Source organism: Solea solea, chromosome 1, assembly GCF_958295425.1.
Source record: "Solea solea chromosome 1, fSolSol10.1, whole genome shotgun sequence".
NCBI lineage: Eukaryota > Metazoa > Chordata > Actinopteri > Pleuronectiformes > Soleidae > Solea > Solea solea.
Window position 1 is genome coordinate 7253243 of NC_081134.1, and position 16412 is coordinate 7269654.

A 16412-nucleotide genomic window follows, 5' to 3' on the forward strand; every position below is an offset into this window, starting at 1 on the left:
AGTTTGTCTAAGCACAGCCTATTTGTGTCAGTCAGAAGAAACAACCGCCTGCTCGTCACTGCTACTAACGTTAAAAAAGAACATTTCAATTTATTTTTGAGGAAAAACATTTAGATGCAGTATCCTGCAGAGTGATGTAGGACCAAGAAAATCCTGATTGGTCATTTCTCATCAACAGAGATTTATGATACAATGGGGGGAATCGTTTGATAAGATCAACCAAAAGAAAACAACATAAATCAAAAACATTACAACAGCATCCTCAGGTGACTCCTGTGCCTGCGGAGGTCAGACGTCCAGGACAGGTTGATAATAATTATCATAAATACAACTGATACTGGATGTGTTCACACAGTTGTCCTCTCTCTGCCGTGACACGTCGTCAACACCATTTACTATGTAATAAAGCAACACCATCCCATTTCATATCACATTAGTTCCAGAGAAGTTGTGTTTTGCTTTGCACAGTGGTCCATGTTATTGAATCCAGTTCTTGGATATAATGTGTTGCTTGGCAACAATCTTTTCTAGCTCAATATCTACCGTATGTTGCTGGGAGGGAGCATTTATTCTCAGTTATTACCAGACTATTATATAAAACATCAATTAATTAATGAATTAATTAAACGTCATCTTGTGCTGGGCTGGTAATAAAATCTATATAGAAGACATGCATGCAAGGTTGTCTGACTGACACTCATTATTTTTCATCCAGCCTTGTCAAATGCAGTGTCTTAGCAGCGATTACATTTCCTCTGTTTGAAATAAATGTTGTTAATCTCAAGTAAATCATTATTGCACTACATAGAAAACCTTTGATGTTCCACTGAAGATCAAATTTGTTTTTAACGCTGTGATTTATTGGCCAGAATCCATCAACTTTCCCGTCTGATGACACACACACACACACACACACACACAGAAAAAAGCAAAAGCTTATAAGTGAGGCAAAAACACATTATCTGCACCGCAAGCACTGTGGCGCTTCGCCCAACAAATCCATTTAAGCGCCATCGATTGCTAAATACCCCTCAATTACCAGTGTATATACACCAATGACTACCAAATAATCAATTATCAAAGCATGAACACGCTCACCTGGCACGCAGCCTCTCATATGGGGCCCCAGGTCCTGTCCATCTGGGCAGGCGCAGGTGTATTTGGGCGAGTGTTCCGTTATCTGCGGAGCCTTAAGACACAAGTACTCACAGCCTCCATTAGCCACGCTGCCCAGATTACAGCTGTCGGGGCCTGGAGACGGTGACAGAGAGAAAGAGAGGCGACATGAAGAATTACACAGTGAGCTTATGTAAATAAGATTATTGCTCAGAGAAAGACAGAAAAAAAGTTGCTGCCGTCGCTTGTTCCCAAATGATGTTGAATTCTGGTTCTGCAGGCATTCAATGGCCCAGTAAGTTTACTCTTTACTTAGGAAAACATGTAAAAAAAGGTCAAATCTTCATGATTTTGATTCTTTTTTTTCTTATTATTATTATGGAAATGCAAAAGAAGATGCAAAAACAATCAGTTGTAACAAGTGTGAAACATATCACAATTGCAATGCCTGTGAAAATAATTGCAATATGTTTTTATATTCATGATTTTACAACCAACATAACATGAAAATGTGTTTTTTTTTGTTTTTTTTAAATCAAAATTACACTGAGCAATCAGTTGTAACATCATAATAACACGTCTATTCCAGCTTTATGTACAAGTTAGAAAACGCAGGAAACGTCTGAAGATGGTGACGTCAGGCAGGTCGAGACAGAAAATGGAAAGTGACACACACAGACAGAAGAGCCTTCCATGATGGAGTGCTCCCTTCAGTCGGGACTCAAATCTCGATTGTCCTGTTAAGAGGGTCAGAGAAACCGGGTCAGAAGCAGGGATTTGACAGCCGAGCAAATGCACTGCGGCTCCCGTCGCTTTGATCAACCTGCCACAGTCACAAGCCTCACTATCATTTATTCATGCACCTGGGTCGTCCTGGACCCGCGAAGGAGACATGGTTAGAGAGATATTACTGGCTCACACTATCACTGTTACACACACACACACACACACCTTGTGGCTGCCGGAGCTGGTGGAAGACCACAATGTCATGTGGGTCATTGAGGTTTTCAGCCAGTGTGTGAAGGTCTTTCCCAGTCAGTCTGTTGGCCATGAAGACGGCTGCCTTGTCTCGGTCCGTCCAGTAAATACGATCCTGACAAATAAGGGAAAGGTCTTAACATGAGTCCATACATCAGACACAAAACACGTACAATGATATACTGTGTGTGAGCTTGGTTTTAATTACAGTTGTCCATATAGTATTTAATGCATTTTTGATTCCATTTCATTTTGCCTCATACATTTGGTTAAATGAATCGTGAACCCTGACTGGACCCGTAATGACCAGACTAGATGCTCCAGGTCATTTGAGTTAAAATCAGAGTCTTAGTTTTACAAGGTATTTGTTTTCCTTGATGTTTGATTTGGAGAGATTTGAAACATTTCTCGATCTCAAATTACACGGACTTGTGCGTCATTGCTATTTAAACCATGTCCACAACATGGTTGACTGTTGGACTGTTAGTCATTATGACGCTTAGCGTTTAGATCTAATGACCACATGACAGAGTCTTTATGAATGTCTTTATGTTCAGCTGACAGAAAATGGGTGAATGAACGAGCGCAGGCGACGGATAAGAAGCCCGGGGACAAATGATCTAAACACAGAGAGAAAGAAGAGACACGCTGGAGGAGATAGCACAGGTCCAGATGCTGTTAGTGATTCAGCTATAACAGGAACAGCACGCACAAGCCTAATTTACTACAGGAGGAAAAAAAAAATTAGAAGAATTAGGGCAAGTGAATAACGCGCTGATCCATATTTGTTTAATTTGCTGTTTTATGTGGCAGTCAGAAGACGCTCACTCGAATTTTGCTGCAAATGTGATGGGATGCCGATGTGACTGAAATGCACATGTAGGTTTAGTTGCAACATGAGGTTTTTATTTAGCTGGAGCAGCAGGGGTGTGATAAATGGGACAGTTAAACGTTCCAGGAGAAGATTTACTCCTTTGTCTTCGGTGTCTGGCACATCCTTAGTAGTTTTTAAGTCTTCAAATGTAAAAAAAGTAAAAAATAAAATAAACAAAACATCAACTTATTTACAGTAGATCAAAGTACAGCAGCTCAGTGGGACATTTTAAACACTCCTATGTTTCCCCTTGTTTACTTACACAACAGTTTAAAGAGACAATTGCAGACAGGAGGTATCTTTGCGGTTGCCTTGGTGACGAGAGGCTACTCTCCGGTGAGTGGCAGGACAATTTGTCTTGCTACACAGGTGTGTGTACGTGTGTGTGTATTTGTGTTAAGTCATTGAGTCAGATTGAGATGGTAATGTGACATGGAGAAGAATACGACGACCTGGCAGCATTCACTAACACTAAGGTTTGTGTCCGGGACATGACATGAAGGTCACCTTGTGCTCCTAACAGACCAGAGAGCAGAGAATTCCCAGATCGATTGTGTGTAAGACCACACAGGGCATTTATCATCATTGCTGTGAGGTGCTCTTCAGTTCTGACTGCCACTGGACTAACAGCACAGAGAATTCATATTAAAAAAAAGTCTCAAGGTTGTGCTTTGAACGGCTATTTTCATTTGGTTAAAAGGATGAGGAAAAAGAAGAGCGATTGGTAAATGAAAAATTGCTGTGCTTCCATCATTATTATTGATCAATATTTCCATATTAACATTTCCGCATAATGTAAATCAAACTGGCTGCTGGGGCTACACCTCACTTCAGAGGAAACCTCACTATTTCAGGACAGGCCACGACTGCACACGCTGCAAAGCAACATAAAAATAAGGGAACAGAGTCCAAAACATACGGACAATATATATATATATATATATATCAGATCAATAAAATATAATATAATATAATATAATATAATATAATATAATATAAGCTGTAATAGGCAGATCCAATAGTATACTGTTCAGCACTGAACTGAGATGTTCTGCATAATGATTAGTTATAATTTTGACTAAATGGATATACGTAAAATACAAATTAAATAAATGTTTACATGAATATTTCGAATACCTATAATATTTTACTGATGGTGAAATAATTTTACACTGCGACATATGACCGGCGAGTTATTTTGCTCACAGGAGGGAAGATCAGATCTTGTTTATTTTTTAAATAAATCATCCTTGGCAAGTTTCATGACCCCTGAGCTCACAGATGCAATATAAACCTAAGTGGATTCCCCCCAATAATGAATTCTTGTACAAATGTACTGCTGCTAAGAGAAATCTGTATCTCCGCTCCAACTGAGACCAGTTCCCCGTGAGAGTGGTGCCACTGGGGAACATGGCCACCGGGGAGATGTTATTACCACCCGCCTGAGGCTGGCTGGAGCATTGCTGCAGCTGCAAATCACACAGCAGGGGGAGAAAAGAGAATGTTCACAGAGAGAACAGAAACCACAAGGTGGAAGATTTACTTGACCGCTTGGCGCTGGACCAAATTTCAGTCCAATAGCACTGTGTGTGTGTTCTTGTATTTGTTACCTATTTAGGACCTGACATAAACTCTTGTCAGGACCAGTAGTCTCATTTGAATTGTGTTTAGGTTAAAGGTTAGGGATGAGGCCTTGGGTAGACCGTCCAAATGAAGGGAAGTCGATGCAAGTCTTAAAAGAGAAAATGTGTGTGTGTGCGTTCTTTTTTATATCTTTGTGGCCAAAAACATAAACCATGAGGAGCAAAGACATTTTGGGAAAGTGGGGCGAGGGGATGCATTATGTTCATGAGCGTGTGTGTGTGTTGCTGTGTTGGGCTGCCCTCTCTTCCTAATAGCTGTCCTCTATTTGGTATGCTCAGCTTGTGTTTGTCTGCTCTGCCTGAAGACACACACACACACACACACACACACACACACACACACACACGCTGGTTTTGCATTCTTGATGTGGACACTCATAGACATGATGCATTCCCTATCCTCCTTACCCTAACCTTCACCATCCTAAACCTCACCCTGAACTAACATGAACATAATACTAACCCAAACCCTAAAACTAGGTTTTAATCCTCAAAAAATGCACACACACACAAAGCAAAGGATAAATCAACAGCGATTACATTCAAAACTCCTTGTTACACCGTAGGCTCCTGACAGGCTAATGAGAGAGATGACGATATGATGAGTTGTGGTAGCTCTTACATGATATCATGGACAACTGTCTTGTGCTATAGGCAGGGACACACACACACACACACACGTGTATACACGTACCTCAAAAACAGCCAGAGCGTACGGGTGTCCCAGTGTCTCTGCAGACGACATGTGCGTCCTGCGGTGCGCTCCGTTCAGGTCCACACTGGCTATGAGGTGCAGCTTTGAATCCACCCAGTACAGACGCCTGTTGGCCATGTCTGAGAAACACACACATGCCTGAGCAAAGACGCTAAAACCACCTGCCTGATATTGTGCAGGCCCATCCAGGCGTCACAAGTCCTCTAAGGTATCAGCAGCAACCAAGATCTTTTAAACACAAAGTATGTGTACGCTACGTTCCCCTGTGTGTCTGTGCTTTATGGGGAGAGCTTTGTGAACAGTAATGAGAGTGATCCATAAGCAAATTAAAGAAATTAAAGAAAAAACAAAACTAGTACTACCAAACTCACGTTGATGTTTAGAAGTGTTTCGTCATTAAGAGGCAACTAAAATGAAATACAGATATCTATGGATTTTAAGAGTGGTGTAAACGACATAATCATTACCTCTGAAACACTTCAAATATCAGTCCATAAAAAAAAAGTGATAACCTACATCCATTTTGTCTGCTGTTTTCATTGAACACTTACCCTTAGTATCTCAATTACATTTGACAATTACCTATAATGATTTAACTGAAAGCATGAGCTCCATTCAGGACTCTGCTGAAGGTAAATTAACACATTAGTACAAGAGGTGAAAGAAAAGCTCTGTCCTCTCACCTAGTGTGATGCCATTGGGCCATTCAATGTTATCAGCCACCAGCACCTGTCGGTCCACGCCGTTCATCCCGGCCTTCTCTATCTTGGCTCGAGTGCCCCAGTCTGACCAGTACATAAAGCTGGATTAAAAAACATACAAACAATTGTGTTATAACCCAGAGCTGGAGTAGTGCTGCAGTGCCATGATGTCGAATTAATTAAGTTTCTGTGCAGCAGGTGGTGCTTTGTTTCAGTTCCATCAGACACTAAGCCTTCTGTCAAAGTCCATCCATCCATCTTCTACCGCTTTATTCTCCACATGAGGGTCACGGGGGCCACTGGTGCCAATCTCAGCTGACATAGAGTGAAAAGGCGGGGTGCACCCTAGACAGATCGGCTGTCCATCACAGGGCCACACAGAGACACAAACAACCTGCGGGACGAGTACTGTGTGGGTTGGGCTAATCCAAAATAGTGAAAACAAGGGGGGTGTTCTCTAAAGACACCCCCATTAGCACTTGGTACTTTCCTCCTGATGAAATTAACCATAGACTGTATGAAATTAACATGGCAAAACATTGAATATTCTTATGTTGAAGGTTAAAATTTATGTAACCCATTGGTTAATAATAATAAATGGGTCAGTTTTTCTCATACCTACTGTTGCTCTGTTTAAGTAATATTACTTGATCAAGCCTATTCTAACATTCCACACTACAAAATATGTAATTAAAGTATGTATGATTCGTGCTGATATCGTATCAGATCATATCGAAAGTGAAATAGTTGTATCAGGACATACCTAAGTCTTATATAAAATGGCAGCATATAGGAAAGGCAATAAGCATTTTTTTGTACGTGACACTAAAGACTGTACACTGATGCAGAGACATCACTGTCTTATTTGTGGATATTAATATCCACAAATGCCACTTGTATTATTTTGTTTTGCTTTGCATCAAATATGCTATTTAACAGCTGTTTTGCATTTAAACATCAATTACTACAAGCATCATTATTCAAATGAAAACATTCAATTAATCACAGTAAATCATGCAATTAATCTCTTTTTTAACATTCATTTGATCGCCTTAATTTATAGCACAAAGTGTAGTAATTAACAAACTATTTTGACCTTAGAACTAAATGATGTCAGCCGTTTCCTGTGTTACGATACTATCGATCCTTTAATTTAGCTTCTAAATATTGAGTGTTACACAACCCACACACACTACACACCCATGGTGAGGATCCAGCACTATGGCTCGGGGTTCACTGAGGTCCGTGTTGATGAGGACACGTCTCTTGGTGCCGTCCACTGAAGCCACAGAGATGGTCTTGTCTCCAGAGTCAGTCCAGTACAGGTTGTGTTGGAGCCAGTCCAGAGCCAGGCCTGCAGGTGTCTGCAGAGATGAATCCACGAGCGGCACCTGCTGGGAGGGGTCGCTGGCCTCGTGGATGAAGGCACTGCAGGGAAGGAAGAAGGCAGTGGAAGTGTGTGTTTGTGTGGAAGAAAAAAAATGAGGCAACATGGCAACACAAACAACAAACGTGTATTTGTATCGTATCTATCTTATTTATAAGGCTTTTTCAGGGTTAAGACCTGGTTGTGCTGGTTAAAGTTAGGGTAATGCAATATGTCAATGATGTGTGTTCACTAAGATATAAAGACATGTTTGTGTGTGTGTGTGTGTGTGTGTGTGAGAGAGAGAGAGACATGCAGCCTTGAGCCAAATGTACTGAGTGGGTTCATGTTGGGGTTAGCATCCTTCTTAGGTGGAACCTTTACCAGACTAGACAAGGCCACACTCAGGTTTTGCCTGGCATGTGAATGATTTGGCCCCAGTGGAGTTGTGAGAGGACGGTCATGCAACTGTGCTCCCAAGCAGGGATTTCAATTCGTTTTTTTCCTTTTTCGCTTGACATCCATTTTGTGAAGAGAACAAACCGATCCAATTACAATATACTCTAAAGACACTAACAGGGATGTGTTTTTATACAGAAACATGTTTGTTTTTGCCATTTATGCAAACAATTTGACATAATTAAGCTTTATTTTTGTATATGAAAAATATAAACACATATATAGACATAATGCTACCGTCATGGTCCATTAGTCGTGTCAAGAAGGAGATTCGTGTCTAAAAGGAACTGTGAGAACTGGTTCTATAGATCAATGTTTGTCTTGTGGACAGACACAGATTCCCGTGCATAACTGTCTCCCATTAAACAACACATGTCTGAAATAAAAGTGACTGCGATCGTTCTTTTACCTGTATATTTTTCGGTGAAAGCGATCACACCAGAAAACACGATTATTGGCCACGTCCAGGTCCAGAGCCACTGCGTTCTTCTGGGTAGAAACCACCTGGCTGTATTCCCTCTTCACTAGGTCTATGCGTCGGATCTCGTGCCGGTTGGTGAGCAGAAGGTAAGGACTTTTCCCTGCACACAAACCAGAGAATGTTCATTGTTGGCACTTAAACTAAACAAGTCAAGGTCAAAGCGGCAGGATGAACACTTTAGTTAGTGAGATGGATACATTAGTGGTGGGGTGTGCTTTGGTAATGACCAGTCAAATAAGCCCTGACAGTTTTATAATAGGCCAAAAGCAGGGTTAGTCAGCTGGTACCTCCATTAGAAAATTGCTCTTGTCCAGGAGCTCCACTGATCATCTCTGCAGAGCACCGCTTATATCATTTAAATTTAGCAACAAATCACAGTACATTGTATTAAAATAAGTCTCACCTATCATTCAGTGAATTTAAATTAAAAACACACACTGTCTCGACTTGGTAAGAAATAATGGCTGCGCTTGTGTCAGTAATGAACAATAAACCCTATTCTGGCTTGAAGGTAAAACATGAAAAATAAAATGCCACTGAGTCTGCGAGATTGGTTTTTCATTGCAGCAACAATACATTTTGTCGCTGAACTCACGACTGTTAACCCAGATGGGAAACGCTGCGTGTCGGGGAATGATGTAGACATTCCTCTTCAGTAATAACACAGAGGCTTCACCACTGTCAAAGAGCATCACGGCTTAATGTGCTCCGTGCCCATTTGTGAACCCAGAGTCAATACACTGCCTGGATGTCATCTTTTAACACAGATACATAACACAACAAAGTGAGTGTGATACAGCTCAATATCCCCCTCTAAGCAGAGTGTCAGGGCAATAATCTTTCATTAAAAGCTGCTTAATATGTGGAGTATTGATCACGGAGTCCACATGCACCATTAAGTTGTGCAATCTTTATAATTTCCCTTGTAAATACAAGAGCAGCATTCAACTGCATCTCTTTAAACATTGCATTTGCAGCTTTCACACAAGTCCTGCAGTGTTTCTATTAACCGGGGGAGCTACAGATTAGTCCACCTCTCTTATGATTGGATGCTTTTACGCCGTTCTTCTATTTGATTTTAGTACAGCCATTACAATGTAAAAAAAAAACATGCATTTACACAGAGCTCTAGGAGAAACCTGTCTGTTGATTACATTGTGACATGACAGTTCAAGGATAATTTTTTTATTAGCTGTGTGATGCTGGACAGAGGTCCCTGCACCTCAGCATCCACATCCCAACATGTCCTTGTGTCATTTTGGTTGGTACATACAGTATGCGCTTAATAAATTACAGTAATTTCAGACCTGTCCGCAAGTGACGAGGTCATCCAGGACACATTTTAAATAGAATCAGATATGATCTGTTGGCTACGGAATAATCAGGAAAACATTGGCAGGAAAACGGCAATAAGGAAACATATGCTGTGAGAGTCTGGGGGGGAAAGTTTAAACAAACTCGCTATATACTACAGCCTTAGTTGCGTTACATCTATACTGAGACCATATCTTTGTGACACTGTATGGTAATAGGATGGCAGATGCAGCGAGTATTCTCTGGAGACAGATATAAAAACCTCTCATTAAGGCCTCACTTGCCACAGTTTTCCAGTGTTGTAGCCTCATATCGAGCTCCTGCCTCTTTCTGCCATTTCCTTCCCCTCCTAACCCACAGTCTAAATAATGACAGTGGACTAAATGTTCTCCAAAACTAACCGTTATAATGACAACTTTTCCAACACTTCTAAAGCTGAAAATAGTCCCAGTGTGCTTTTTTATCTGCTGCCATCACAGCAGTATTTTTCATTGCCTAAAACCAAGTGGCGGAACTGCTTTTGCTTGCTTTTGACACACAGCACTCTCTTGGCCATGATAAACACACTGGGCGGCCATGCTCAGCCAAACACACACACACACACACGCAGACAGAGGCGGGGGAGCATCCACTCAAAGAGTGTGTACAAATGTACACAAATACACCAACACTGAGCTTTCCAATCAGCTTAGTTTAATTGAGGAAAATACAATCACGGCATTTGACATCACTGGTTACCAAACGACCACGTTTATTGGCCGCTATTTAAATAATTAACCATTTAAGTTAAATGAAGTGTTAAGATATGAACTCCCTTCTCTCTAAAGTCCTTTAGCGAACAGCTTTTAACCATTGTCAGAGCTCAAGGAAAATTAATTGGCCTCTTGGCAGTTCACTCGGTTCACTAGTCTGACATTAGTCCAGTGTCAGCTCGAACTAACAGGAGACCATATTACGCTGATGTAATTACTGTGAGAGTGTCACGTATCTGTTAAGAATATTAAGAATAGTTTTACCTAATTATAGGTGTTTAGCATTGATAAATGCACCAGTGTGTGACATCACCAAGATGTTAGTGATTATGAGATGAGGAGGGTTTGACACAGAGGAACAAAAGCTGTGAGAGAATGTGTTGCACTAATGAGGCATCCGAGGGAATATCTAGCTCATTTGTTAATTTATGGACTTTATGAAACTGAAATAAATGTTATTTTGTATAAAAGAAACTGAAAATCAGGGTTTGACTTAATGTAGACCTATTTTCTTGCAGTGTTTTCGTTTTAAGCTTCGAGAGTAACTCACCTTCTGCTTTGCAGGTCTTAGTGACGGGGTCCATCTCATAGCCTTCATAGCATTCACACTTAAAATCTCCCTTGTAGTTGATGCAGATCTGGCTACAAGCATCTGGGGACTGACATTCATCAATGTCTGTACAAAGAAGAAGGATAAGAAGTTAGACCATCAGGCTAATGCACACACACACAGAAGCAAATCATTAAGTAGAATATAAATAAATGAATCATCTTTAGTTTAGTCTCTGATCTGCTTCATTCCAGCAGATCCCAGGCTTTTTCCTGGACTGCGATGAGGAAGTGGTTGTGTTAAAAGGATGTGCAAAGGTGTGAAGGATATACTGAAGTGTATGCGAGTGTGTGCGAAGGAGAGTCGTGCACACACATGCTCGGTTCCCTGTGGGAGTGACAGGCTGGGCACTCTAAACAAAGACAGACAGCGAGAGAGCTGAGAGCTGCCAAAAGCAAAACACGCGCTGTTACGACCCAGCTCGAGAGGGTGAATGGAAGCGACATAAAGTCAAACGTTAAGTGGTAAATAACTGTTTATTTTAAAAGGAAGGCAGTGAATTCACAAAGGCAATTAACTCAAAGTGAGGGACGGGGTGCATGGGTGTTATTTAAAAACATAAAATAATCAGAAACAAGAGAAAAACAGAGCCCAAGTCTTACTTACTAAATAAACCAAAATAGAAACCTGCAGCCATAACACACACACACACATACATATATATGTATATATATATATATACATATTAATCTATCTATCTGTCTGTCTGTCTGTCTTTTCATTTACCTCCACAAGTCTTTTTGTCCAGCAGCTGGTAACCTGTGGGGCACTGGCACTCGAAGCCGATAGGTCGGTCCATGCAGACATGAGAGCAGCCCCCATTGTTGATCATACACTCGTTCAGACCTGGACAAAGAGAAGGAGCCGGTGGTCAAATGCAGCCAATCACAGACGAGGTGGGGATGTAACAGTCGTCCAGATGGGCTGTTTATACGGTCAATATCTGATTTAGAAAAGCGAAGAGCTTTTATTATTATCATTATTATTATTATTATTATTATTATAATAATAATAACATACAGTATTTCTGGGCACCAGCCACCTTTGTGTCCCTCATGACAGTGAATGAATGAACAGTATTTCTGAGTGAGTGTGTGTGTTTGTGTGTCGGGGGGGGTCTCTGATAAAGGTGTGTGTTTGAATGAATCATCGCCACAGCCATCATTTTATCTCCGCTCTCATATCTCTGCGGTCCCCACTCCATCCTTTGTGAATCCTTATCGTACGGTTTTCTAGAGGTGCAGACAGAATCAAAGAGACACAACAGCACAGACACACTCTCAACGTGACAATCGGGTCCATCGGCTGGGTTAGAAATCTGTGTGCAAAGAGGATTAATGACATGAACTGGGAAACGTCCCACAACGATCTCTGACAGCAGTGATTGAGGATATCTATACTTAACAAGCGGCATGAGTGATGTGGACACATAATGAAAATGACAGCTACAAAAATTAAAAACACAACATAAAACACATAAACACACTCATTTAAAAGTAGGTCAAGTCAGGCAAAGCCAGGCTGGCACATGATGGAGAAAGGAGCGGCCGTTAGATTTGATTGTGGGCTCAGGTTATTGGCTGAAACTTTACGGCCAGTATTTCAACCTCATCCACAAAATGATGCCGTTAAACCGAGGATATCATATCATCAGAGCCTGAGAAATAATGTACATTATCTGTTGTATCAATTGACTGTTGCAATGACTTAATTCAGTTAATCTGTGCGTATGAATTATTTATGAATGTTTGGATAAAAAAAGCCTATTGTAAAAATGATTTACGGAGGGCGAGTGTAACGGATGAAATCTATGAAGACCAGAAAAAGAATTATCCAACATATCATTCAACAGCTGCAGGCATTATGGGTTTTTTTACACAAACAATTAAGCTGCACAATGAAGGAGTGACAACTGGCAAGGGGCGATACAGAGAAAAATGGATTAAACTGCAAGAGAAACCAAACTCCTCAACGCAACAAAGTGGTTATTTCTGTCAACTGCAACACATCAGGCAATAACCAATGAGCCTTAGATCATCCGTCACTGAAAGCAAAGCTACTGCATCATGGGTAAGTGACGGAGAGAAAGGTCAGCCTGAAGCAAAACGCAGCGTTTCTGTATACGAGGCGCAAACTGGATGGAAACATCTTTGGTTTAATTGTGTTTACACGGCAAATCAGAAAGAAAAACACACACAAACCGTTGCAGATTTTCCCTGCAGCTATCACAGCTTTCATGTCACATTTCATTTTTCACATCTAACACATCTGTAATAATGCTGCCTTATGTGGACAGTTGTCTGAGTTAACTTAATATTTGGTGTGTGTTTGTATTGAATACCAAACAGAACAATAATCTAATCTAATCTGGATTTGTCACATTTATTGTGAAAGGGCACACATTAAAGTTATTATGGCTGTCACTAGTAGAGTAATGAAGTAAATCTATATTTGTGTATATTCATTAAGCTGAAATGCTATTTATTTTTACAGTCTGTGTGCAGTTCTGCTGGCTTTAGGTTGTCTTCATCTTTACTTTGAGTATTTTCCAAAATATACGATTTAGGCCTACACTACCTAGTGTTTACATCAGTTCTCTGGACACAGATGCTTGATTTTCAGATGATTTTCAGGGCAACAGTAACTCCAATAATCAGTCGTTACATTCAAGGTTTGCAGAAGATCATCTTCAAATGCACAATAATCAAAGCACATGTATTAGACATACTGTGTAACTAATAAAGGTATATGTAGGTTAGTTTTGTGTAAGATTTCTTATCTTTGCTTTATTTAGGTGCCTCTGAACATCTCTACTTCAGCTGCCACTCTCAGTAGCTGGAGAAAAACAGAAGAAAGTCCAAGACATAACTGTATTTGAGGACTCATCGATCTGTGTTTTATGTGAGAAGAACTGAAATGTCTCAGGGGAAACCACGTGTGAACACATGAACTGCTTTTCCAGGCTCCTTTCAAGGACAGCCATGATTTGGAGGTCACTTCTGATTCGCCATGGGCAAACAAACATATCACTCCTTCTCTACTCCACCTCCACCTCTCTCTCTCTCACACACACACACCATAATAACCAATTATGTGTCTATTTTAAGGCGTTTCTCTGAAAGCAGAAATTGATGGTGAAATGATTAGTGCAGCAAAGAGTGAGTCAGTACTGTGGTAATATGCTATTATAGCTAATGAGAGAGGAAAGAGGGAAAAATAGCTGGAACGCAGAGTTTGTCTTTATTTTCTGTGACGGTGCTCTGATACAGGCGAACGCAATCACGCGGAACATCTAAGTGTTTAAGTGTGTTTTCGGCGCAGTGTGAGTTGTGCGTGTGTGTTGCGGTTGGGGAACATCTTGTGAGTGAACGGTTGAGCGAGCAGAGTGATCGATGAAGGTGTGTGTGTGGACACGCTTTTAATGAGCTGAGAACAAGACCTGAGCTGAAGGAGAGAGGGAGGGAGAAGGGTGAGCGAGGGGGGAACAAAAAAACCTGTCTCACTCGTGTCATTTTAGGCCCTGACAGAGGTCATTCTCCTCTGCCGGAGCCGGACCGATCAGCAGGCGATTATTCACTTTTGCAAAGTGGTCTGAGTCTTCTTCAAAACCTGTGTCGTCCATCTTTAATACTGATATTTCGTTTTACTGTGTTTACAGTTTCACAAGGTGTATGACAATAGGATGACATATGTAGAAGAGAGGGGTTATTGCAGAGCAGAAACAGCCGTTTTCTACTCTTAATTAGAGGCTGCTGCTAATTTGAATGCACCTCTGAAGTATTTGAAGTGCAAGGTCACAGGAGGGAGGAACTGGCATTTTGTTGGGGCAAATACGATCATGCTGCGACAACAGCTGCTTGAATCCATTTACAGAATATGCACTGTACGTCTTGTGTATGTGCACCTGAAACAAAAGCTCCACTGACACACAAATGATCCTGTCATTTTCCCAGCACTCTAAACATTTCATACTGTGCAACTGGGAAATGAGGAAAAAGGCTCTTTCCTATGAGCAGAATAGAGTATTTACGTATTTACGTTGAGGGTAAAAGAGCTTTAAGTGAGTGTTGACTGAAGTAAAAGTCTCTTACCACACTCCTTCTTGGGCTCATCTGATCGGTCCTTGCAGTCCTTGACAGAATCGCACACCTTGGAGCTGTCGATGCACTCTCCGTTCTTACACAGAAACTTCAAAGGTCCCTCACACTTTGTGGCTGTCTCAAAAAAAAAAAAGAAGCAGAAGATAGATCAGCGTCAACCTCACAGACTTCACAAGCATTTATTTACATCAGCTACAAGAAACTGATTCAAAACGCGTGGAGTCACACAGAGTATGTAGAAATATGCATGTAAAAAGCTTAGCGTAATAAAAAGGAACTTTAATTTAGCCCGGGTTCATAGTGACACAGCTCCATTTGCAGCAAAATGACTTTGTAATATGCCGATAAATGAAGCATCAGTCAGACGAACAAGAGGGGAAATTAAAATTGGCTCATTATCACAAATTAAGTAAAGAAAAATGTATTTCCAGAACATCCTACATATGAAGTTCATTATTTTTCCTCCTTATTTAAGAATGTGTGAAATTAGATTCAAAACCAGAGGCTGAGGAAAAAGCAGCAGACCAACGATCTCAGCGGGTGTTGTACTGTATGTCATGTCATTTAATAATAAACATCGAATAAACGTAATACCGAGCTTCAGATACGCATTCATACAGATCAGACAAACACTGGCTCATGCTCCATGCACGGAGCTCCAGACATGACATGGACGACGACGACTCTATTTCGTGGCACAAAACACTAATTCAATATCAGTGAGAGCTGCGTAAGCAAAAAGGTGGTGCAAGAGGGCTGAAGCTACACAATGGACAGAGATAGTGTGATTGACTTTTATTTTAGGTTGGGAATGAGTTACAAAGATATTCTCAAAAGCCTGGCATTGCAAGGAATCATTATTAATGACCGAGGTTTAGAAAAGTTCGAACTTCCGCGATCAATGACATTTAACAAATGTTATTGATTGCAGAAGTTTGAATCAGGGGATATCTTTCTAACTTTACTTTAGTGGCGCAGTTTCAAGCGAGGGTGCGTTCCATTTGCCTACCCAGCCGCCCGAGTTGTTGATGGGAATGATAAACCCACAGTTATACTTACTTTGTGTGCAAATACATTAACAACCATGTTTATGTATTTAAGTGACTGTATATTTGTAAACGGGAACATCAAATCATTGCATTAAAGCTTATGTTCCTCCTCCAGAGACATTATTTATAGACAATCTTGTGTGCATATTAAAAGAAAAGAACTGAAATACTTTTTATTTGTTCCTCACCAATTTTTCACACCGCCTATGCCGTTATTGGAATTTGTATATTTTGATTTTGTGGTTCATTTTGCT

At 40.7% G+C, this 16412-nt stretch overlaps 1 protein-coding gene across 3 annotated transcripts in view; it reads right to left on the reverse strand.

Annotated features, from left to right (window-relative positions):
- The window catches only part of LOC131467675 (low-density lipoprotein receptor-related protein 8-like), a 69522-nt gene that overhangs the window by 5884 nt on the left and 47226 nt on the right, over positions 1-16412 (reverse strand). For all 3 annotated transcript variants that reach the window (XM_058641724.1, XM_058641735.1, XM_058641716.1), the window contains exons 7-15: positions 15101-15223; positions 11736-11855; positions 10950-11075; positions 8262-8433; positions 7228-7455; positions 6010-6128; positions 5306-5445; positions 2068-2209; positions 1099-1251 (exon numbers count right to left, since the gene is read on the reverse strand). In XM_058641724.1, the coding sequence (XP_058497707.1) occupies positions 1099-1251; positions 2068-2209; positions 5306-5445; positions 6010-6128; positions 7228-7455; positions 8262-8433; positions 10950-11075; positions 11736-11855; positions 15101-15223 (1323 nt within the window). The remainder of the gene's footprint in view (positions 1-1098; positions 1252-2067; positions 2210-5305; positions 5446-6009; positions 6129-7227; positions 7456-8261; positions 8434-10949; positions 11076-11735; positions 11856-15100; positions 15224-16412) is intronic.